The sequence below is a fragment of the Melospiza melodia genome, chromosome 3, assembly GCF_035770615.1.
Source record: "Melospiza melodia melodia isolate bMelMel2 chromosome 3, bMelMel2.pri, whole genome shotgun sequence".
NCBI lineage: Eukaryota > Metazoa > Chordata > Aves > Passeriformes > Passerellidae > Melospiza > Melospiza melodia.
The window spans coordinates 102,731,223-102,756,286 of record NC_086196.1 but is presented as its reverse complement, the minus strand read 5'-3'; the positions used below and the strand labels follow the sequence as shown (position 1 = coordinate 102,756,286).

Sequence of the window (25,064 nt, the reverse complement as noted above, 5' to 3'; positions counted from 1 at the left end):
CTACCTATGAAAAAACTCGGGCAACAAGAATTTGTCACCAAGTGATGTGACACGGATGCCCTGAGACTTCCCAGTACCCAGCTCCTGGGAAATGTTTGCTGCTCTGGGCTGTACACTGCATCTCATCACTTGCATCATGATGCTGAGTGAAGGTGCTGCTTTTGAATATGCACCAAAAATGTTATTCCAGATTCAGACCAAATTAAAGCTGCTGCAGTCAAAAGGATTTGCTCTCTTTCTCAGGAGGGGGAAAAAAAAAAGGTGCAATGATTTACTGTTGTGTCTGTCACAAAACTTGGATTTACAGACCTGAAACATGGAAACCCTGCTTCTGCTTCCATGGAAGCAAACTGCACAACAGCTTTACCCACACATTTTCCAGGCCTCCCTTGGTTTCACCTCACACAAGCAGCCACCCAGGAGGGGTTGCACATCTGTGCTGAGATGTGGTCCCTGCTGACCTGTAAATTGGCAGCACCAGGTGAGAACCATCCCGGGGCTTGGGACTTTGCATGGATTTGGATCCAGGGAAGGTTGAGTGATCTGCTTGGGAGAGCAGGGCTGCAAAATGAGCCCCCACCTCACCTTCCCTGGGGTTTTTAGGGCACAGCTGCTCTGAGCACAGCAGGGCCATCCCAGCCAGGCAGTGGTTTGAAATGTGCTGTGGGCAATGCCAGCGTTGGTTCCAGGTATTTTTCCTGCTTTCAGACAACTGTTGAGGCCTGGCTGCTGAGTGGATCAAGGAATATATTTGTATTAAAACACCTCCCCCCTCCGTGAAGGTCCCAAAGGCAGCCCCGTGACCAGCTCTGATTACAGAGGAGCAGGCAGGGCCTGGGTGTGGGACTGGGAGGAGGGAGAAATGCCTTTCCCCCAAAGGCAGCAGACCATTTCAGCATTGACCAACCCTTTTAGCTTCAACGTGTTTTTCCAGGCTCCTCAGCACCCAGAGTCATGGGATACACTGCTCTAGTTGATTTTTGGCTTTTTGTTGTTATTTTTTTTTTTTTTACAGTTGATCTCAAAACATATAATTATGAAATCTCCTGTGCAGTGGAGCCAAGCTCCTGGCTGCCAGACACTCAATTCTCCTCTCAAACCCTTGTGTTACTTTAATAGACAACGATGTTTGCCAATTTAGGGTAATTCCTCCCTTTGCTGTAATCTTCCCGCTCTGATGAAAAGGACAGCTTTACTCAAACGTGAAGCACATATATAAATATTTGAAGAGGGATGAAATATGCAACGTCCCTACCAATGCACTGTGAATGGGGACGTTCCTTCCAGACTCCCAGTGAAGGTTTTAGAGCAGCTCCAAGAGACTTGCAGCAGCTTTCCTATTGGCATGCCATATTTGACACACAGAGTATGGGGAGCTGGGGATGTGCAGTGGGTACTGATGCTGCTTCCCAAACTGGTTGTGTTTAGGGCTGTGCACACCAGCTGCTGAATGCTGGTTGAAAATGAGTGCTGTAAAATGGAAGTGAACAACCTGTGTTTTCATGGATCACAGGGACATACTTACCCCTCCCTTTGCAATGAAAACAATTTTTAAGTGGTTGTGCCAGGTGACATTGAGACAATTCCTTTGGTCGGGCCTCTCCTTATACTGGATTGAGAATGCAGGTGCTAAAAATAGGAACAAATGGCATGTGTTCATTTTCATCCAGGGAAGGACGAAAAGCTGAGAGGTTCACAGTCTGTGGGAACTGTAAATCTGTCTGCTGGTTGCTATTGATCTGTCCACGATAAGATGTGCCCTCTTTGCTGCAGCAGCACACATTTCTATGTTTTATTCCAGTAAGCACCCCGGGTTCTTGAGAGTTTCCTTTGGTTTGTTTCCACTGGGACGTCTGGCTAGCATTTGTAGGCTCATCAACCTAGCAAGTAAGCAAACAACAACAACAAAAGAGGTTACTAATGAATGAGTCATGCACGATTCAGTATCACTGCGAGGCGAATTTCCAAAATCGGAAATTCTCATGAACTTCTTGACTAAGGGAAGCCTTGACAGCCTAAAAACCCCCTTTGCTTCTCCTCCCTGAACTCTCCAGCAAAATCTTTGAAGACTTCCACGAAAAGCTGAGCCAGGTGCAAGGAACAATGTTTCTTTGAAGAAGAAACATTAAAAAGTGATGTAGCACGGCGTTTCTCAGCAGAGCTGAGGGGTTTTCCCCTTTCACGTGAGGCCGTGTGGAAAAAAACACGAGGGGAAACTGTCCTGAGGGAATGGCCGGGGACCCGCGGCGTGTAGAGGGACACAGCACCCGGGGCTGGCTCAGGAGCCGGCTGGCACCGGGGCTGGCTCAGGAGCCGGCTGGCACTGCGGCCACCTTTAGGAGGAGGGTGCCCGGTGCGGGGCCGTTCCCACAGGGAGAGAGCAGCCCCTGGCCCGGCTGGAAGGCGGACAGGGCAAGGCAGCGGCGTCTGCCCCTTTCCCCTCGCTCCTCATGAACACAGACACCTTTCCTGCGGTAAATGCCTCCCAGTTCTACAGCCTGGGCTCGGAGGCGGCGGGCGAACGCCGCGTCCTGCCGGGTCGGGACCGCTCCAGGCCCGCCCGCCCGCGCGGTCCCCTCAGGGCGCGGCCGCCGCCAACCGCAGGGACGGCCCGGCGCGCGCGGGGACCCCCCGGACGCTGCCCCGCCCGGCCCTGCGGGGCGCGCGCCTCGCTCTCCGCCAACCCGCGGCGCCGGCGGCCGGGCGGGGGGCGGGGCCGGCGCGCGCCGCTCAGCGCCTCGCCCCCGCCCCCTGCGGCGCGCGGCGGCGCCGGGCGGGGAGGCGGGCGGGGCGCGCGCGCGGAGCTCCGCCACAGGGCAACAAGTGAGAGGCGCTGCCCGGCCGCGCCCCCGCCCCGCCGCCGCTCCGCCGCCCCCGCCGCCGCCTCCGCCTCCTCGCCGCGGCCCGGGCTCCGCTCCGCCCGCCGCAGCCGCGCACCTCAGGCGCGGCCGGCCCTGAGGACACAGCGGCGGGGTGCGCGCCGTCCCGCGGGGACGGGGGACGAGCCCTTCCGCGGCCGCCTCGGCGCCGCCCCGGCATCGCCCTCAGGTGCGGAGCCCCCGCCTGCTGCGGGGGCCGGCGGAGCGGAGCCGCCAGGGCCGTGGTGGGGCGGCGGGCCGGGGCCGGGCGGTGGGAGCCCGCGGCGAGGGCAGCCCGCGGCCGGACAAAGCATGGTGGATGCGGAGGCGGCGGCAGCAAGAACCCCGGCGGAGCCCCGCGGCAGCCTGGCAAGGTACGGGCGGGGGCCTCGGCTGCCGCCCCCGCCAGCGCTGCCCCCGCGGGCCGGCGGGGATCGGCGCTGCCGGAGCGGCTGAGGAGGGACGGAGGGCGAAAAAACCCCGGGTTTTAACTTAATTTTTGCCTCCCGTGCTCGTCGTGCGGTCGTGAGGTTTTCCTTGCCCGTCGCCTCTCGGTTGTTTGCGTAGCGACCGCTGTGAGCTGGCGGCGCGGGGGCGAACGGCCGGAGGTGTGAATCGGGGGGTTTTTGGGGCCGGGTTTTTCCCTTTCCCCGGCTGGGAGGGGACGGGCGGCGGCGGGGTGGGGTCACAGCACATGGGCGCGGAGTCCCTGCCCGGCAGCGCGGGCAGCCGGCACATGTTGCAGCCGGAGCGGCGGGAGAGAGGCGCAGTCTGCCGGGCAGGGATGAAACTCAGGCCAGCTCAGCCCACCGTATGTTTGTTCTCGCTTTTTAATTTTTTTCTTTAGGTTTTATTTTAGTTCGTTCATGTAACCGTGGGGAGGCGGCGTTGGGGCTGCCGGAGCCGCGAGGTTTTTCCGGAGCGAGCCCGAGCCGTGGGGCTGCGGCAGTGCCGGGGCTCTGCAGTCGCTCCCGGCGGGAGGGGAGGGACAGAGCGGAGCGGGGACACTCGCGGCGCTCCTGGGGTCACCTCGCAGCCCGCTGCCGCCCAGCGGGTTAATGATCAACATCCGCCTCGGGATCCTGGAGCGTGCAGTGCTGAAGCAGCGGCGCTAAAATATGGGCTTTGGTGCACCTGAAAGGGGAGAAAGCGGTGTTTTTGCTGGAGTTCGCCTCCTGAATATATGTGCTCCTTCGCGAGGTGATGCTTTTTCCGTCAAACTTCCTGACGCATCCTGTGCCCCGTCAGGAGGGGACTTCAGGTTACTCGCAGGGATTGTGGCTAAACTGCAGCTCGCGACTCATTCGTCATCCTGCAAAAATTTGTGGTGAAAGTTACTTGAGTAACCCTTTAATCCGGCTTCCCAAAATGCTCAGTGCTGTTGGGGTTGATTATTAAATACTCATGGTTAGTTTTAACTGTGCAAAATAAGAACTTACGTGGTTTTTTTTTGTTGTTTTTTTTTTTTTTTTTTCCTTGTGGGATTTTCTCCCTCCCTCCCTCCCTCCTTTTTTTTTTTTTTTTTTTTTTAATTTTAATACATTTTGGACAGAAAGACTCGGTTTGGGCACACAAGAAGTTTAGTCTAGCCGTAGAAAGATGCGTGCACAAAATTACATGCTGGACATGTCATCTGCGAGTTATTGAGGAAACATGATTATAGCGTTGTCCTTTGAGGGAATTTCTGGTAAATTCTTGTTCACCGTCTTACAGAGAGAGACAGCCCGGAATCCAGCTCCCTTCCCAAGGTGCTCGAAGCCGTTTCGTGTTCTTGTTGCAGTTCCGCTTTGGCGGCAGGCTCGGGTGCTGTCACCGAGGGTGGGGCGGGGGCGGCCGGTGGCACTCGGGTGAGTGGCACGCTCGGGGCTCGGTTCGGATGGGAGCCCACGCTGCTGGCACAGGCTGCCCTGCCGCCCGGGAACCAGCCGTGCTGCCTGAGAAAGCACCCGAGGAGCTCAGTGAGCGCTGAGCTGTTACGAAATGCGTGGAGGAAACGGAACGGAGAATCAGCTTTTCTCATTCGGCAGATCTAATTTGTAATGGTTTGGTTTTTTTCTTTTTCCTTTTTTTTTTTTTTTTTCCTTCCCGAGGCTGTAAACGACTCGAGAAGACAGGTATCTTTAAAAAAACAACACTGCTGTGGAGGTGGATTAAAATACAGAATCTCTGTCTTGTACCTAAAAATGTAATATTGTCAGACAGAGTCAAAGTATTTTGGCTTAAAAGAAACCCTGGTTTTGCTGCTTGCTTTGAACGTGTGACTTTCTACAGGAGATGTTGTGCAGTACCGAGCTGTATGGCTGTAGGGAACCTACGGAGAGAGCATAAAAAAGTAGAATGGATTTAAAGTAATTCTGTCACCTTGTCACCTGTAAGGGGGTTTGCTTGGATTTGTGCTCATTTCTTTTCCCCACGATGAGGAAAATGCAGCAAGGTAGCACGGCTGAAGGGACTTGTTTTGAAGGTCATGCTTTAGATGGCTGGGAGTGCTAGCTGGCTGCCTGGTGCCCTGTTTCATAATAGGTAAAGCTCACTAATCTCCCCAGAGCTTGTTCCTAACCAACACACTGTCACTGGTAGTCAAAATAATTATTATTATTGCCTGGAAGCTGATCCTGAATTTTTAAAAATACTTCTGAGTAATGAAGATGCTGCTGAGGAGATCAGTGGAGCAGTGCTGTTTGCTCAGAGAAAAAGCAGCATTTGATGAGAAATGAGAGTGGATAAAAGTGTGTGTTGTATTCTGTGCTGGCAAATCTGGGCAATTGTCTGTATGAATAAGTCACAGAGTATATAGAGGGGGAGGAAAAAAGCAGGATTTGAGTCGTCATCTTCTTGCCTGCCCTGGCAAAGATTCCTTGGAGAACCAAGCCTCTCGGAGGAGTGCTGCTCCATGGCGACTTGTGAGTGCCGAGACTCCGAGGAATTGTCATTTTACTGCCACCTGGTGCAGCTACATTCACAGTGGATCCGGCTTTGTTTTTCCTGTTGGCTGTGTAATTCCACTTGAAAGAGGGAAGAATGGTAGTGACAAAAGGCTGTGTCAGTGCCGATCGTGTTTGCAACATAGGATGTGATCGTGTCTCCCGCCACAGCCGATATTGTCATTGTCACAGCAGCCAGGAAACAGGGCTGGCTTCTCATCGGTGCACTTGACCAACACCTGGATGGTCATATTGCTCCAAATTAACCAGAGGACAGGAAATAATTGGACAGTATCAATTCCAATCCTCAACCAAGCTCTTTGGTACCTTGTTCTTTCTCCGCAGATCACTGAATTTTTGACAAATGTGTCAGATGGTCTTGCAAAATCTTGACTTCAGGCGGGTTGTGAAACTTCTCAGAGCTGGTTACTTGGTGGACTTTTCCTGTGTGCTGTCAGACTTGTGCCTTGTGCTGCCAAGTGACTAAAGCAGCTCTGCTGGAAATGCACCAGGCTGACATTCCAGATCTTCATCTTTTACTGGATTTGGTTAAGTTTCCTGCAGTATCAAAACCATAAATTGCTTCTTTTTGAAGAATTTGCAGTCTGCATAGTAGAAGCTGGGAGGTTTCTTGTAGGTAGAGCCTAAAGTGTGTAATTCTCCAACTTGCCAAGAATAGGCCATAGACAGGGTGGATGGAAGATATGGGCAGGAGTGAACTTTTTCTGTAAAATGCACAGAATATAGAAAAAACCACATATTTCATAAAAATATTAAGAACTTCTTGTTTTCCTGTTAATGTTTCTTGAAGGCCCTCTCACAGGTTGTTGGTTTGGGATACTTTCCTTAGTATATCTCTTTATTACATTTTCTATTACTCTATGGTAGAAATGCAGCAGTAATTTTGAATCAAATAGGATGAATTTCCTTTTAAAATTCAAACTTAAAAGTTGGTTGTTTTTTTTTTTTTTTTTTTTTTTTTTTTTTCAGGTATATGCAATATTAGTCCCTAACACATTTTTAACCAGAATGTTAACAGTTAATTTAGGAAGAAGGTTGGGTCATTGGGTGCATGTGCAGTCATGGGATTAGTGTTTGATGTTTCTGGTGTGTCATGGGCTGTGTTCATGTGAGTGCTTATTATGGAATCATAGTTGGAGCAGGGATCCCCACAGGGATCATTGGAGTCCTGCACGGGACAGTGCTTCATGTGGTTTGGAGAAGAATGTGTGCCTGTGAGTGCGGTTCACAAGAATTCCTAATGTGTTATCCCTGTTCTGCCATGTCCTGACCCCACAGAGATATATTTAGATGTTTTTATCAGTTCACTGTTGTATCCCTTTATGTAAGCAAGCACCCTTCGTCTGCTTAAAAAACAGCAAAAAAAGAAAGAAAATAGGGTGATGAAATACAGGCTCTTCCTGTCGTTTTAGCATAGAGTGAAGAAGTCACTGACCAAAAGTTGTGGAATAAATGTCAGACCTGTCCAGTCACATTTTGCTTTTACATAGGAAGCACCGACAGGTACCCGGGACTCGACCCTGCTCTTTGCCTGTATCTTCCTCCTCATTTCCTTGAGCCTTTTAGGATTTCAAAAGTGCCTAAGTATAAACCTCCCCCAGTTTCCAGCTCGTGTAAAACCCGGTGAAAGACTGGATCATTAAACTGTCTTGTGATGAACTGTGCAGAAGAATGATTGAATTGGTGCCTCGTGAGAGGCAATTAGCATTTAAGTAAGGAAAAGAATTCCTGTGTGTGATGGGTGCGGTGCTGAGAGTTTTCATGGGAGAATTGATGAAACAGTTTCCATCAGCAGTTGGTTAAGAAAGCTTTGTTTAGGAGAAATACAGCAAAGAATTGAAAAGCATTTAATTTGGAGACAGTTTTGTTCGTCTTTGAAAATAACTTCTGAAATTTAGCAGCTGCTTCATCTTAAGCACACTCAGAAGAGTTAGTCTTGAGAGTGAATTGACCAAATCCCTTCAGCTGTAAGCCAGCTATCTGGATCAAATGAGCAAGAAATCTTGACTTGTGGCTGGGAATGACTAATTCCCCCATAAAAGGGTAATTCCCCGAGGCTCAGCGCTTTATGAAGCGGCAGACGACGTGAGTATCGCTATGGGATTTACAGGAGAGTTCACGGTTTGTGTGCCCCCCGAGGTGTGGAGCTGTGTGCTGGATCCCGGGAGCATGTTTCTGTATCCCGGAGCACTTCGGGGGCTGGAGCAGTGCCTGTGCTCGCAGCCGTGTGCTGGTGTAGCTGTTCATGCAGCTGGGCGGTGAACTGAATTGAGGAAATAAGCGAGTTGAGAAATAACCTCTTCTGTTTGCTTGTCTTCAGGGATATACATAGTGTAACACAGTGAGCCACGTAAATATAGGAATTCATGGCCTGGGAAAGGGTGGAATCCTTTTAACTGAGTTTAAGGAGAGCTGCTGCTGAATGCCCGACTGAATCCTGAATGTAGTGCTGGTTTATCTCACTTGAGCAATTATATTTTTCAGTCTGGTATTTGAAAGTTAGACACTGCTGTCTTTGGGATGGAAATTGTTGTTGCAAACTTATTGTTGATCTGCTTTTGAATAAAAACAATTAAAACCCGTGCAGAGCAGCCCTAAGTTGATTCTCAAACCACTCTCAAGCTTTGTGGATGCTCACTTTGGTGTGCAGGTAACAGGTACAGAAGGTGCTACTGGGATGTAGAAGTTTCTAATCGGGTTAGATGCTTATCTGCTGTTAACAAAACCGGAGTTAGCTGCCTAGCCGGCTTAAAGATCCTTTACAAAATCCTCCTGATACTTATATGCATCTTTAGCTGCCTAAAGCTGCTGGAGAAATTGTTCCCTTTTCCATAAACTTGGTAGGCAGGAACGAGATCTGTATCTTAGGTTTTACAGCTTTGAAGGAAGACAATGAACTTCTCTGATTACAACTCCACTGATTTTTCTGAACTTTAAATGAATTATTCAGAAAGATTAAGAACTTTTCCTGTAAATGTTAATTACACCTGAAACCAAACCCACTTGAAGGAAAAAGTATTTTTCACGTATTTGCATTTTAAAATAGTAGGTTTTGCATTCTTCAATGCGTGTTTAGCTCCACACGGTACTGTAGGTTCAGAGGCAGATCCCAGAATTCTGAGATGAATATTCTCAGTATGAATTTGGTTTGGATTTACTTCTTGAGTAACCACATAGCACTGGCAGGGAATATGGCTGGGAATTTTACCCTCCCAGTTGTGTATCCCATCACACAAAGGCAGCAGTTTGGGGAAGTTAAATTGAAACCCAGCGTTTATTTTTAACCCCAAAGGACAGTGGTAACCAGGGGTAGGTGTTGACTTCATCAGCTGTTCCAAGTTACACTGTTCCTGTTTTTGAAACAGTTTTTAGTAGTGTGTTTTGTGTCTACGGTGCGCAGGAGACAGCAGAGGTAGAATTTTGATGGCCTGAGGTATGGTGCTTGAAGGATGGTTTTTTTAGTTGGCTAAATAATGATTGCTCTCTGTGCAGACATAAAGGTGGTTGGAATATAGTTAAGGCAGGATTAATTACTGGTTTTATCTTTAAACTGGAAAAGATCAGGAGCAGATGAGTTGTCCTGTTTGTGGAAATCATAGTTATCTGCATTTTGCATAGGTTTCTAAATGATGAGTTGTATTTCAAATACAGCACAAAAGTAAGAAGTAAGAGAGTGTCTGTCCTGCAGACTTCCTCTTTTTAAATGCCTGCTGAAAGCATCAGTCAGGTTTGCAGTGTGTTATATCCATTCTTTCTCACCAGAACTAGCACTGATCCAAGCACGGGGTGTCTGCCAGGAATGTGCTTCATTATCCACTTCCTTGGCTTTCTAGTAATTATGGGCTGATAAGGTGCAGCTGAAAGGAACGCCAGGGCAAACAGCAGGTGTGGGTGGGTCACTGCCCCTGACCTGGATACAGAAAGTGCCAGAGAAATTCGGGCCCGGGGTGCACTCTGTGGTGGAATGGGTGGCCCCGGCTCTCTGTGCTCTGGGGCAGCAGTGCTGGTTGTGTCGGGCCCTGCCCGAGGGAGCTCTGGATGAAGGTGGGAAGCAGCAGCAGCAGTGTGCTGGTCCATGAGAGCTGAGGCTGGTGACAGTGGGAATATGGCTGGATGACGGTGGGAAGCAGCAGCAGTGTCCTGGTCCATGAACGCTGAGGCTGGTGACAGTGGGAATATGGCTGGATGACGGTGGGAAGCAGCAGCAGCAGTGTGCTGGTCCATGAGAGCTGAGGCTGGTGACAGTGGGAATATGGCTGGATGAAGGTGGCAAGCAGCAGCAGTGTGCTGGTCCATGAAAGCTGAGGCTGGTGACAGTGGGAATATGGCTGGATGAAGGTGGGAAGCAGCAGCAGTGTGCTGGTCCATGAACGCTGAGGCTGGTGACAGCTGGGCTCTGCTGTGGCCTGGCCTGTGTGAGCCTTCCCGTTCTCCTGCCCCACTCCTGGTGTTTGTGCAGCACATCAGTGGGTGATGGGAGCTGGCTGAACCCTAATTGCTGCTTTGTTGTCGGCTCTTTATCGTCCTCCAGCTAGCTGAAATGATTCACCACAATCAAATCAGTGCAAAGGTAAATGGGACTGTGCAGCTTATGTATGCAGGGGAAGGAATAAATTACAGGAATGAGTCAGCTATGACTGAAACTGTTTTAAACTGCCATGGAACTGTGCTCCCCAACTTCTAATTGATGTGATGAATGACAATTAATTTTGTTCCAAGAAATATTTCTCTGCTGACACTTGGTTAAACCCCTTCTCTTGATTCTTTATAATTTACTGTTCGTTCAAGCTGATGCCTGTCAAGTGAAAACTAAAATTCTTCTTAAAGCAGAAGCTGGCAGCTCTGGGTTATTCATAACAAATTTACAACGTCATCATTCTCAAGCTTGAACTGACCTTAGAATGACACAGGAATTTTCTGCATTAACCAATTGGGAAAAACAGGTCATATCTGCTACCACAGGCCCTCAACTACAGGCATATTAAACTTTATTATTCATTTTTATAGTGAGTTGAGATATTGCACTTGATTGTCAGTGTGAAATCTAAATTACTGGAAAAAAAACAAGACCAACAACCCAAACTATTTTTACTGTTAAACAAAGAAACCAAACCTTTTTTATCACAAGTCTTTTGTTAGTTAGGGTTTAGGTTTTTTTTATGAGCAGTTAGGAACACCTTCACAGCTGTCTAGTGTGGCTGCAGGCATGCCAGTGCAGAATGGTGATGTTAGCATGATGCACTAATTTATTGAGACACTGCCATTGTTTAAATTGACTTCTGGAGGTGTGGTGTACATGTGCAGCTACATTGCTTGTTCATCCCTGTGGAAAACCATGACCAAACTCAAGTAGTCTGTACCAGTAGAAAAACTGGAATATCCATTAAATCCAGGATTGAGTTTACAGAATATTTTTCATAATGGCCTTTTCTTGCATATGCCTTGATCATCTATAGAAACACAAGAATTCAAATATGCAACTGAACGTTCAGCCAATCCAAGGATTTAATTTTAACAGGTTAAAAAAATATTTATGTATAAATTGCAGTGAATTCAGTAGGTGCACCATATTTAAATATTTTCTCAACCAAATCCAGAGCTTTTGTGAGAGACACCTGCAAATAAGTTAAAATACAGACAGGGTTGGGATAATCTGATGATTTACTGGTAGCTTACTTATTTTAAAATGACTGAAAAAATAGATTACACTGGTTGAAGGTTTGGAGATTTCAGCAGTTTGGTTTGGGGTTGGAAGAGTTCAATTAGAGACAGTGGTGAGCCAATGGTATCTCTTCCTTCTCTAAGTGTTCTGTCAAGCAGGAATTTCACGGAGGGTGATTTTAAAGAAGGTAAAAGTAAGTTTTTACTGTTGAATGACTTTGTAAAGATAACTTGATGCAAAGATGACCCTGCAAACTCTGTGGGTGTTGTTGCAGTATTTCTAAGCACCAATATAAAGCCAACAAAGCTTCTGTTTCATAGATGTTATTTTAAATAGCACACCTTAAAAGGCAATGTTCTGGTAGCTTCTCTTTTCTGCTGAAGGAACTAGGGGTAGGGGAAGACCTGATATTAGTCCAGATGGTTTAAGGAAACATAGTAAAACTTACTGTGAAGATTCTGGAATTCTGCTCCTCAGAACTTAGCATTCAGCAGTAAGTGAAAGAACTCTTCAGTCTTTTAATAGCACGGTTGAAAGCTGACATAGCTGACATCAGTAGTGTGGGGCACAAATCAGGTAGGTATTAGAGAGAGGGAGTTGGGGGTTCTTATGAAGATTTCACGAACCTGAATGCAGTCGGGATTTCCCCACCGGTTTGTAGCAGCTTGTGACGAGTTAACTTCTGGAGATTGACCAGAATGTGACCGCCGTGAGCAATGCAAGTTATCTGATCGCTTGGAGAAGCAAGACTGGGACAACAAAACCCTGCTGTGTGCAGGTGGTGGCAGCGTGAGAGATGTGAGGGCAGTGCTCCCAGAGCCCACAGGGCTGTCTGCCCTGCTCTTGCAGCAGCTGCCCTCAGCCAGCACCTGGCCGGCTTTGTGGGATGGTGCTCTCCCCTAATGAAGGCTGACTGGCTCGGGGAGCCGGTGCAGGAATGTGGTCACTCGTGGCTGGGGCTGGAGAGGAGCCCTGCTGGAACATGTTCCCTCTGCTCCGTTGTGGCTGTGACTTGGGTGAGCTCAGAGCCTGCAAGTGCAGTCTTGCTCTGAGAGCCGTCCCTTGTGTGGGGTGCTCGATGACTTCACAGTCTTTGTGCAGAACGGCTTACACCTCATACCAAAATCCACTGATCTATAACTCCAAAAAAAAAAATCTCCACTTAATTTTAAAAGAGCTAAATTAAAGTACTAAATTATTTCTTTTTGTTGTCGTTACTGTCGTATCAAAAATGACCAGCTACAAGGGGAAGGGCTGACAGATGAAAGTTCATCGTGTAGCTTGTATGGTAAATGTATATAGAGAAAATAATGTCATACATTTAAAATTATTAATTAGTGCTTTCTGAGGGTTCCTCGCTTGTGTGGTAATAGAATAGTGAGTCATTGCAAGTTCTTGGTGTGGGGAAAAGTTGAGGAACCAGGAAAATTCACAGAAGTTGAAAATAGAGAGTGATTCAAAAAAATGGTTGGACAAAGTCAGACTAGGTTCAATTACATAAGTAAACATTGCTCAAATGCAAGTCTGGCCCTCTAAAACCTTATTACAGAAATCCAGAGGAGCACTACTAGAGAAATGCCTCACTACCATTGGTTCTCTTGGATGTGTATGTGGGGGTGTTGGTTTTTTTGGTGTTACTTCTGAGGGGTTTTTAAACAAAAATGTGCTGAAGATAACTAGTGGGAGACAGAACGTGACGTTACTTTGGCCTTTATTCAAACTCTTTTTAGTTCTTTATGCCTTAGGCTGTGTTTTAGGAAAATATGTGCATATCCTTCCCTAGTCTTGCTATATTTACTCGGATCTTGAAATTCCATGCCTGAGTTTCACTGGTGTCCTTTGGTATTAAAATACTGGAAGATTAGAATTTCTCCCAAAGCTAAATAATATGCTCAAAGATGTCGCAAAGCAGGTATATGCAAATAATTAAAAATAATGTTAAAACAAACATCAGCTGCTCTGAATTTCAGTGCGGTTGCTCATGCTCTGAGTGCATGCTGCCATCGTGGTTACTTTGCTGCAGCTGGAACATTGTTTCAGGCTCTTGGTTGGAGAACACAGAAAACATTGACTGTTTCTAGTGGTAACCTTCTGATTCTGCAGAAGGGCAACACAGATATCTGTTCAACATTCTCCTGTTCTTAAGGTTTTCTTAATTGCTGTCCTATGAAAGGGAATCTGCGTAATTCTGAGGGGGAAAAGAGCTTTGATGGTGTGCAGTTAGAAAATAAACAGCGTTCAAGTTCTTTACAGCTGGAAATAGCACAGGCTCATTACAACAGCCCGGGGCTCTCAGCATCATCTCACTCCAAAACTGCTCTTGCTCAGTCCAGAAATCTCTTGACTCAGTGAACAGAGCTGAGCTGTTAGACAACTGATTCATCTCACAGGAGGTTTAGAAGGACTCCATATGGCTTGTGATGTGTTAAGTAGCTAAACCAGTTCATTTCAGAAGCAGCAGTGTCACTACTGCACGTGCTGTTGCTGGCACTGTCAGAAGTGGTGCTGCATGTGCAGCTGCTGCAAGGGATATCAGGCCCTAAACTGAAGTTATATGGGAACATCCAAGTCTGCCCAGTTACAGTCTCTGCAAAGAGAGAAGGTGGTGATGTCTGGTGGATACCTGAATTGCAGCTTGGCTTTGCCAGATTCCTGCTAGTTTAGTCCTGGACCAGTGGGGTGGTAGGTGTGATACCTGCAGGTCGTAGGGATTATCTTATCTTTTGTCAGCCCCAGTAAGTAAATGGGCTTGTAATGCTTGGGTTTGGCAGGCAGATAATGTGGATGTGGTACTCAGCCCACTTAGAAAATACAGCAGAACTCCTGCCCTCAGAAAGGTATTTACAGTGAAAGGCCATGGCTTCTGTCAGACTCCAAGGAGGTGGAAAAGTTGGGTGTTTTACCTTGGGCTTTTACATCAGATTATTAGATTGGTTCAGCTGCTTGTGGATCCACAGCCTGGAACAGGGTAGAGGCTGTGAGTATTTGCTTGTGGTGGTGTCACCATTTACTGTGCTGTGTGAGATGGAGCCACTGTCACCATTTACTGTGCTGTGTGAGATGGAGCCACTGTCACCATTTACTGTGCTGTGTGAGATGGAGCCACTGTCACCATTTACTGTGCTGTGTAAGATGGAGCCACTGTCACCATTTACTGTCCTCTGTGAGATGGAACCACTGTCACCTCACCACACTTGTACTTTTTCGACTGAAAAGCTCCACCAAGCCCAACAGCAAATGGGGATTTTTCTGCCCAAGATCCCTGTCTCATTTGCTGCAGGGGATTGCAGTCATAGTCGACTGAAGGATTTTTAAGTGCTTGAAATAAATTCTTTGTAAATGGTGTTTCATTGTGTCAGAAGAGTCTCAGGTCAAGTATCCAGATGCCTTAGAGGTGTTGAATACTCTCAGCTTGGTAAGCTGGGGGCTGTGACAGCTGAGCTGTGTGGTGCTGCATGTCCTGGAGAATCAAGCTTTGACTGAGCTCTTGTTTGTTGGCTGTGCCTAGGAGGGAGCAGTCACCCTGCTGTCTCTGGGGTCCCGGGATCATAGGTCAGATACCCCCTCATTTGTTGCTTAGTGGGAAATGCTGTTGAGGACAGGGCAGAGAAGCCCTGATGTTCATGCTGAGCTCTGTGGAACAGCACAAAACAAGGGACTGCTCCTTCTCCAGTATTTTTGTGTCTAGTGAAAGATAAATTTAGAAAACTAGTTTATTTATCTGGTTTTAGTGGCAGCTAAAGAGGAGGATGAAGTTTCTTTGAAGTCTATGTGACCAAACCCAGGGCTTTCTGAACAGTTCAGCTGTTTATCTTAAATGATGGCACTGACCACGAGTATGGTTTTGTCTTTGAGGTATAGAGGAAAACTACTTTAAAATTAGAACAGAAACTTCATAGCTGACTGAGAGTAGAATATGAAATAAAGTAGATCTGGCTTGAGCCTATACACAGATAATATGCAGATGATACTTGAGGAAGCACAGGCACTTTTCTGGGAGACCGTGTTTTCTAGGATTTGGATTTGGATTTCAGTTCCAGAAAAACACCCACACACCCTCTTTTGGTTTTAATAATGGTTATGGGTAAATAAGAGAAAAAAGATTACTGATTATTTACTTGCTGCTTTCTTCCTAAATTTTTAGAAGTTCAGTGTTTAACTTGTTGAGTAGTAAAACAAAGTGAGACTGATGAAACCATAGGAGACCAAGGGTCAGTGTAGTTCAGGTGTCTGGGGATGGCTGGAAAAAAGAAAACAGCAGCAAGTACAAGGTGTACTTCTCAGTCTGCCTCCCTGTCTGCTGTTGCTCTGTGACCTCAGGGCCTGAGGCACTGCTCACAGCTGGGCTTCCAGCAGTCAGTGCAAATTCTTTATTGCATTAGGTTTTTCTGATCTTCCAATAATCATTTATATTCCTGGCTCATGAAAGTGTCTTTGACAGTGAGTTCTGTATGTGACTTCAGCATAGTCCTTGTAACCTTCTTATTCATTCTGAATTATTTGTGGAGCTTGTACACTGGTGTACCCCGGGGCTAGTAAACAGTTTGGTAGGCACTGCTCTAGAGGAACAGACTGTTTCCATGGTGTATGCATTGTACCTGCATTCTGTTAGCTGTGGAAGAAAGAGGGATTGATCCATTTTCTCCCCCAGTAAAAACTGAAAGTGAATCATGGAACTTTTCGTATGACAGATATACACATGCTGTTCCAAGTCTTGCACATATGGGAGACCTCTCCTTTTTAATTCTTTTCAGGGTTTTTTCCTTCCTAGTAATAATTACACTTCTACTTTAATTTACTGTTTGAATTCCTTTTTTCCAGTTGGAAGGGGAAAAAAATTCCAAGTTCTTGTTCTCTTCTGTCTGAATATCAGCAATGCAGCTGGCAAGTTTTGTCAGCCTTTCTTCCAAGGAGCAGCCAAGTGAAATTATCAGAAACTGATTGTGTGCTTTAAAACTTGGCTCTGCCCCTTAGGTAGTTGGAAGGTGTGAGAGTGCAAGTATAAAAGCTTGAAACCTAATTTAAAAATAACTGACCTTATCATATAGCAATTTATTCTATACCCTTCAGCTCACCTTACTAGCAAAAAAAAAAAAAAAAGTTTCTCAGTCTGCCAAGCTGAGGGCTCAGATTCTAATTATTATACAGTCAAATGTTTAAAGGGGATCTAAATGAGAAGCAGAAACTGCTGGCTAATTTAGACTCACCATGAAAAGCTGTGTAACTTTCCTAAGCTGCAAATGGAAACTTCACATTTGTACCGCTTGGTGATGAAACCCCAAACCATATGTGTGTGTATTAGAGACAGATCAGCCTTTGCTTCTTTGGGGGTGTGGGTAACCTTGGTTTTTAGGCTACTAACTTGCATTTGAAAGTAGTTTGCATTTTTAATGAGATCAAGAACTTGCTGTGAAGAAAGCTAAAAATCTTTTTTTTGCATTTATTTCTAGATATGAGAAATGAGTGTTGGACGCAGAAGATTAAAGCTGCTGGGAATTCTGATGATGGTAAACATTTTTATTTATGTGATTGTAGAAGTCTCGAGGAGCGGCAGCCAAGACAAGAATGCAAAAGGCCGTGTTGTTATACCACGTAGCAAGTTCTGGAGGAAATACACTCCTCACAAAGCTTATTGGAACAAACAGCAACAGAAGCTGGAGCTGCTCTACAACCCTATTCTGTCCTTGCTTTCCAATATGACTGTGGAAGAGAACTTGGTTTCTAACCTGAGTGTCCTCAATTCCTGTGACCCTGACCCCTTGGTGCACTCAGAGGTTAGTGACTTTGCAAACTTGCCAGACAGATTCAAAGACTTCCTCCTCTATTTGAGGTGTAGAAATTACTCATTGCTAATGGATCAGCCAAACAAGTGTGAACAGAAACCTTTCCTGCTGCTGGCTATTAAGTCACTTATACCCCATTTTGATAGAAGACAAGCAATTAGGGAATCCTGGGGCAAGGAAATAGAATCAGGGGATGTGATAGTCAGAAGGGTCTTCTTACTAGGGCAGACCCCACCAGAGGATCATTTTCCTGACCTTTCACACATGATTAAATTTGAGAGTGACACGCACCATGACATTCTCCTCTGGAACTACAGAGACACTTTCTTCAATCTGACTCTGAAAGAGGTGCTGTTTCTGAAGTGGGTCAGCAGTAGCTGCGCAAATGTCCAGTTTATTTTTAAGGGTGATGATGATGTTTTTGTGAATACCAATCAGATCCTGGATTACTTGAAGAGCTTAACAAAGGAAAAAGCCAAAGACTTATTTATAGGTGACGTGATCAAAGATGCTGGACCTCACAGAGAGAAAAAGTTGAAGTACTACATCCCAGAGAGCGTTTATGAAGGTTCGTACCCGCCGTACGCAGGAGGCGGTGGCTTCCTGTACTCTGGGGATCTGGCACTGAGACTGAATAATGCATCTGAGCAGGTACTCCTCTACCCCATCGATGATGTTTATACTGGAATGTGCCTTCAGAAGCTTGGGCTTGCTCCGGAAAAACACAAAGGCTTCAAAACATTTGATATCGAAGAGAAATACAGAAATAACATCTGTTCCTACACAAACTTAATGTTAGTGCATAGTAGAAAACCTCAAGAAATGATTAAGATTTGGACGCGCTTGCAAGACCCACATTTACGTTGTTAAAGTAATGTGCATAAGTGTCTTAAGTCTGAAAAACTTCGCAAGTTTGGATCACTGAAGCTCTGTTTAATAGCTGAATTTTTGCTGTAAACTTTTCCCTGTACTTCTGAAATCGAGAGTAATACTAAAATTTGAAGGGATGCCTTGAAGACTTGGTCCTGACTTTTCCACTGGTGGTCCTGGTGGTCGTTATGTTTCAATATTGGTCTTAATTCTAAAAAAGACTTGGAGGCTATAACTAGCTGTCAGTGACTGGTTAGCTGTACTGGAAACAGGGATTGCCTACCACAATGCATCTTTCATCAATTGTGATGGTGGAAAATAATTTTCCCTTGAGTGGTGTTTGTGTGTGGAAACCACTGTAAATTGAAAATACACAAATTGGGGGAATGCAGTTTTACTTTTAGATGTGCGACGGTTACAAGACTTCAAATTTTGGTTTTTTAAATTTTATTTACAGCTTTCAGTTCTTTTGCACCCTGGAACAGTATTTTTTTTCCTTCGCTTATGATCCTTTGTGCAAAGTATATGTGTGTCTGAAGGATTTACCCTTTTATTAGATGAAGCTTTTTTTTTTTACAAAAACTCCCATAATTCTGCTTGAAATGCCCCCTAAGAGCTAAATGTGTAAGGAAAAAGATGAGGCTTTTTCATGGCTGGGCAGGTAGGGCTGCCCTGCCTCAAGCCTACATACTGAAGCTGACTCATTGCTCATGTTATCTGTGTGGAAAGCTACTCTGGTCAATCCTTGTTTTCTGTTTGGGCACTAAATGTGATCAGGTAGCTTGATTTGCTGGAAATGACTGAAATTGCACAATGCTTCTCGAGAGCGTGGCTCGGGTCTCCTGTAAAGCGACGGTGAATCCAGAATTGTGCACATCCCAAGAGTTTCGAACTCCAAACCAAACTGAAGTTTGCATGAAGCCTCATGTAGAGTTCCATGTGTCCTCGAAACTCAGATCTTCTCTATTTCCACATCTTGCTTAGGAGAATTACTCTAAATAGTGGTCGCTTTCTTTGTATATGTAGAAGTGCCTGTCTATTTATTGTTCAGATTGAAGACCAAAACATTTTCTTAAATATATTTTGTGTAACATTTTATTTGTATAGTGTTGTCACTCGGATATTTAAATAGAGCATGATATTTTAAATCTGAGATGTGTAACGTGGTAAATAAAGCTAATTGTTATTTTTGAACTTGAAAAATAAAATGTGATTTAAATATTTCTGGTAATGCTTCATGTTGACTTGTAGAGGAGTTGCACTCTACATTTCAAGAGTTCAGAAACAAAAGGTTTAATTTGACTGATTTCTCTAAGCTCGTGTAGCAGACTATCAAGAAAATGTCACAGCTGTCCCAATATTTATTAGGTGCTAGAATAGATGGACAACTCTGGTGAAAGCAAGGGCGACATAAGTGCCTTGGGACAAACAGTAAGTACAGAAATAATTGCCTGTACAATACCATTGCTGGTGCAATTGAAAGGAGTCAAGGAGTGGATTGAATAGCTGGCACTTAAATTTTTGATTGAAACAACTTGGCAGCAACAGCTCTTTTTTGCTTTTTCACCTGCTTTCTTTCTCCTTCGTATACCTGGAAAAAATGGGGTGCTTTATTTGTCCAGGGAGAGCGGTGAGGTGTTTTGGTCTTCCACATCTTTGTTCTGTAGTTGATCATGTTGACCCCAGCATGGATAAAAGACAGGCTGTGCTCTGGTGTTGTGCTGTGAGGTTTGACTCTTTGCTTTGTCATTCCTCATGGGAAGTGACACCTTTCTGAAAGAGCTGCAGGTTTTACATGAATTACTTCCTACTCTGTTTCTTTAAATATTCATGATTTGGGCCAAGTGAGAGAAAATAAGTTATGCTGATGGTGAGAGGTGCAAGGGTAGTGTTAAGTCTTGGTGTGGGGGAAGGAGGAAGGGGGAGAGAGAAAAGGTGAGGCAGAGATGAAGAGGAGGGTGCTAGGGGAGAGTGGAGACTGGAGAGGAAAGAGAGGCAGGTACAAGTGAGCACTGAATAAAACTGCTGAGGTCTGTGGGAGGATCAAACACAAACAGGAGGATTGCAGCAAAAAGAGGGATAGGGAAAGAGCCCAGGAATTAAATCGTGTGAGTAAGATAGGGTGGAGTGCACATGGGATGTTAAGTGAAACGGGTGTGATTGGTGGAGTGCCAGCATTAATTATTTAATTTATACCTTTCCTGGCAACCATGAGGTAAAAACCAGGTCTCTTGCGTGGGACTTGCCTGATAATAAGGAAAAACAGGCTGAGTGGCACCTGGGGAGGAGAAATGCTGTGAGAAAGCATTTCCCCAATTTCCCCACCCTCAGAAGGGACAGGAGAAGGGGCAGAGGACAAGGCTGAGCCGGTGGTGCTGGGGGAGAAATCTGACAGACCACTTTTGTTTACTCTAAGCATGGGGGAGCACTGGTGGCTGTGCCTGCTCCACTCCCACGGAGAAAGAGTTATCTTGGCAAATTATTGGGAGTGTGTGGAGTGAGTGAAGAGTAAGGGGAATAAATAACAGAGATAAAGGAAGAGAATGCATCCAAAAGCACGATGGGAATGGGATCTGGACACAGAAGGTGAAAAGTCCTTAAAAAGTATGTGCAACAACCTATAACTGCTGCATTCTACTGCATCTTTCTTAAATGCTGTTAAATACTTAAATTTCAGTTGCATTATTTTTTAATTTAAGGGAAGGAGTCTACTAAGATGAAGGCATGAGAAAATTTTACTACAATAGAAAGAATGGAATTTGGAAACTGAAATAAGATGTGTTTGGTTGAGACAGCTGAATGTGGATGGAGTCTTTGTTCTTCCCTGAATGCAGCAGGGAAAATGAAGTGCTGCTATGATTAAATAATGCTGCATCAGGGTGAGCCATTAGAATCCATTAGCTTGTTTGTATAAAGGCTCAGGCCTTTGCTTCAAAATCCAGTTGGGAGGAGAAAACACAGGATAAGGAAGGTAAATGAGCTATAATTAATGCACAAATTATAAGGTTTATCTTCCAGAGGATGGAGTCCCTGTTTTCTGCCAGCTGGTTCCTTGGCCTGACTGCATTTTACACTTGGATCTCTTCCTCCCCTACCAGTTTTGTTATGCAGGCTTGAGTGAAATGTAGCACTTGACAGAGCTGGTGATAAGAGAATTCCTGGCAGTCCTTTTCTTTTCAATGTTGGGAGCACAGAAAGCCAAACTTCAAAAAGGGTTTTGGCTGGAAAGTACAAGAAAGAGGCCCATTAGAATTCACTGGAAGGTTTGCATTGGGTATGCAAGTTAGCAAGGCTCCTCCTGCAGGTAATGCTGGCTTTGTGATGCAGCAGTGAGCAATCCAGCCCTTATCTGGTGCTGCTGTTCTCATCTAGCCCACAGTCAGCATTGAAATCCCCTGGAATTTGGCCTCCTTTCCCTTCTGCCTTGCTGCACCTCATATGTGTAAGATTTCCACTCGAGTTGTGTTTGCTTGAGGGCACCAATCCAAATGAGTTCATGTCTGCACTGAACTATTTCCTTCTCAGAATAGTCATGAAACCAACTTAGCAAGCAAATGGGGCAGGGAGAGCTGCTTAATGGATCCTTTTCATGGACAGAAAGCATGGAGGTGGCTCTGAACGGAGCAATGGCTGTCAGTCAGCCCCAGCACAAAACACTCTTCAAATTCTCTCCTTTTTCTTCCTCTATCTTTTTAAAGCTGTTGCCTCCCTCCTTGCTGGATAAAGGTGAGATCAGGAGTGGGAGTGAGAATTAAAGTAAACCGCAGTTCTGGAAGCAAATTTTCAAAATGTCAGGAGTGATGAAATACTGAGCAGGTCAGTTTTTCTGTTGTGCTCAGACCAGGTATTTGATTGTTAATCACAATTTATATTTGTATTGGCTCAGCCTGCTCTAAGTAGTGTTTAAACAGCTCTGGCTGGATTCTGCTGAGGGGTGGCTGAGCAGCACCTTGTGGGCTTTGCAGGCCAGCCTTTTCAAAAGTAAAGAGTCCATTTCCATTTGTCAATGAAAGCATTTGTTCCCTGTCTAATAACACCTGACTCAACCAGGTGAGCTGGGCTTAAGTTGGTCTTGGGGTGTCAGTCATCACTTCAGGTTCTGTTAACATCTGTGTAGGTATGGAACAAATCCCTGTGACCTCAATTTTTGCTCAGTTTTCTGTATTTTCATGTTATTGCAGTTATATATATTTTTTTTTTAAGTTGCCTTCAAGCCTAAAGACTTCAGACATGAGCTACGTGCTTCAGATGATAGCACAGTGAGTTTCCTGTCAGATAAATCAAGATAAATTTGACAATTTCAAATTTTATATGGAGACAATTCAAATCAGCCTCCTAATTTCTAAGGTCCTTGATTTACCTCTGCGTGTTCAACCTGTGTCATTTGCAGTCTTTCCTGCCAAGCTCTCCTTCTAAATGAATCCATCTTTCCTGCCTTGTCACATGTTTTTGTTCCCTCTGTCCCCTCGTCTCGCTCACCTCTTGGTGGACACTGTGCTTGCCTCTCCAGTAAACCTCAAGGTTTGCTGAGAAAGTTACAAAAAATTTACAAAATCACTTCTATCAGAGCCTGATTTCAAAGTGTTTCAAACAGGGGAGTAAATGGAGGAAAAATGGGAGTAAATGGAGGGAAAATGCTGAGCTGCCAAACAAGCTGAGAACTTTCTGATTTTGGAGTTGGCTTTTCTACTGCCCCTGCCATTGCAATTTCTTTAAACAAAACTGCTCTGGACAGATTTGGAGAGCGTTTCTGCAGGGATTAGAAATAATCCCCAGACATCTCCTGTTATATTTTTAAGACCAGAGCTGCAGTTTAGGATTTGCTGTTGCTGTATTTTTGTGTCCTTTCCCCCTCTTCCTCCATCCCTCTGGATAAATTTTGCCTGAATTCTGCAAAGATGATTCATTTGTGTTTCCTCACTTGTCTTAAATGTGTCATGTTTTTTTCCTCACTACTCCTATCTCTGATACTCCCCCTCTTCCAGAAAAGTCAATGTCTCATGACAGCCCAAGTTTTCCCTTTTTCTGGGGACATTACATCCACACTGTGCTGGCAGATCAGCCAGGATGCCTGTGTGTGCTGAGCATTTGAAAGCCCTGCTGAAAGGAAGTCACAAGATTTAAGAACACAGACCTTTCATTTGCACAATAAATTTGAGTTGTGACTTCAGAAAACATCATCCTTCAAGCCAATTCTCTGTCTTCTTACCTGTAGGATCATTCTGGTTCTTAATATTTTGTGCTCTTGCTTTCCTGGAATCCTGTAACATTAGATTGTGGTAGAGATGGAAATAGTTGTGTATTTATGTTCAGTCTACAGAACTGCTTGGCCAGGTGGGGAGGCTCTCACCTGTCTTTGGCAGATCAGACCTGAAAGCTCACCTGTGAGCCTCCTATTAAAGCAAAATTTCACTGAAACTTGAATTATTCTTCAGCAATATTGAAGAAAGCAGAAGCATGTTTATGTCCCTGGAGACCCCTTGTGCTTTTCTTCTCTTCCAAAATTTGCATAACTGTTTGCATTTCCTATCGTCCCATATTCAAGCACATACAAATTCTTTTTGAGAAACAAATGATGGGGGGAGAGCAGTGGGTGGGAAGAAATCCCCACTACAGATGTTACAAAATCTTGCCAGGGTAGGAAATACTATCCTGAGATTAACTAAAAAAATGAACCCTCACTTTGGTGGATATCTTATTTAGTCATAGTGGGAAGTGGTAGAAATTTTTTAAAGATAAAAATCTAAAGGAAATTGTCTCATTTTCCTTTCCTTTCAGTCTTTCTCATATGTTAGGAAACAGACTTCTGCTTCAGACGTAGCAGCTTTTGGCTTCTGCCCAAGGGACCTACAAGTTTCATCATCTTGTTACTTGTTGACCACTTTGTTTATGAGAACATAAATGCCACAGAGGCCAAGTGAATTGTTTTCCTTAGGCCTGTCCTGCATGATTTTGGTACAGTGCCAGCAGTGATGATGCTTAGCAGCAGATAATGAGGAGCATCACCCCTATGAAGAAAGCTGAAACATGAGCCATGCTTTGTGATACTTGGAAAATGGATGGCTTTCAAGAGACGTGAGCTTTGTTTGTGCCCTTCAGTTTTCAAAGAGGCTCCTTGTTGGAGCTGGTCTGGGAATTTGTTCTTAGAGCTTCTCCATAAAAATACAACCTGGATTGTTCTAATGTGTGCTCAAGGAAGAGCTGGACCTACCCAGGGCTCCATCCGCCCTCCAGCCCCTCAGAGTAAGAACAAAACACTTCTGGTAGCTCATGAGAGCCTTTAATCAATAGAAGCTACTCTAGACCACAGCGGTTGGTGACAAGCAGCATTGTCTGCCAGAAATTTGTCTTTTTTGGGTTTTTTTTTACCTTCACTGGCAAAGAGCTCTAGAACAAACCCTGTGCAGTATGAACATGATCTTCCAGTGCTCCAAGAATGAGAATGTCAGTCAGCTGCTTCCTCCCTGGATACAGTTTGAGCGAACACTGGGAATACCTTCAGTAGCTTTTTGGACTGGACCAGCCCAGGGGGGGTTGCTGGTACAGCCATCAGTGATACAACTTAAACCTGATGCCCTGGTGATATTTTAGCAACAAAGTATGACAGGAAAAACTGGAGGGTTATAGGTAGTCAGTGGTTATATATGCATTGAACAGGGTTTTTAGTTCCTCCATGAAGTGTATCTTCATGTGATACATGTCAGCAGTTCTTATTCAATGCTGATTATCCATTTATTCTTCTCCAGCTTTCTAATTTTTAATTCCTGTGCTTTCTTCCCCACTAGACAGCAAGATGATCCATTTTAGCTATAAATGGAACAACATTAAATATGAAAAAATTGGGTTCAGATCTGCCAGAAAGTGAATGCCACAGTAGGGGCATTATGGAGGGATTGTCTTTGGACCTCTACTTGAAGCATCTCAAAACTTTTCAAGAATATTCACA

At 45.2% G+C, this 25,064-nt stretch overlaps 1 protein-coding gene across 3 annotated transcripts; it reads left to right on the top strand.

Annotated features, from left to right (window-relative positions):
* Positions 1–3,121: 3,121 nt before the first annotated feature.
* On the top strand, positions 3,122–19,339 carry B3GNT2 (UDP-GlcNAc:betaGal beta-1,3-N-acetylglucosaminyltransferase 2). Of its 3 annotated transcripts, none has more exons than XM_063152359.1 (2): positions 3,122–3,232; positions 16,916–19,339. In XM_063152359.1, exon 2 carries the CDS (start codon positions 16,925–16,927, stop codon positions 18,116–18,118), a length of 1,194 nt encoding a protein of 397 aa, XP_063008429.1. In that variant the 5' UTR covers positions 3,122–3,232; positions 16,916–16,924; the 3' UTR covers positions 18,119–19,339. The 3 variants fall into 3 exon arrangements, with proteins under 3 accessions (XP_063008429.1, XP_063008430.1, XP_063008431.1); XM_063152360.1 differs by lacking the exon at positions 3,122–3,232 and adding an exon at positions 3,564–3,669; XM_063152361.1 differs by lacking the exon at positions 3,122–3,232 and adding an exon at positions 4,765–4,894.
* Positions 19,340–25,064: the final 5,725 nt, after the last annotated feature.

Coding starts and splice junctions, on each gene's coding strand:
- B3GNT2 (XM_063152359.1), top strand. CDS start 16,925: ATGAGTGTTGGACGCAGAAGATTAAAGCTGCTGGGAATTCTGATGATG.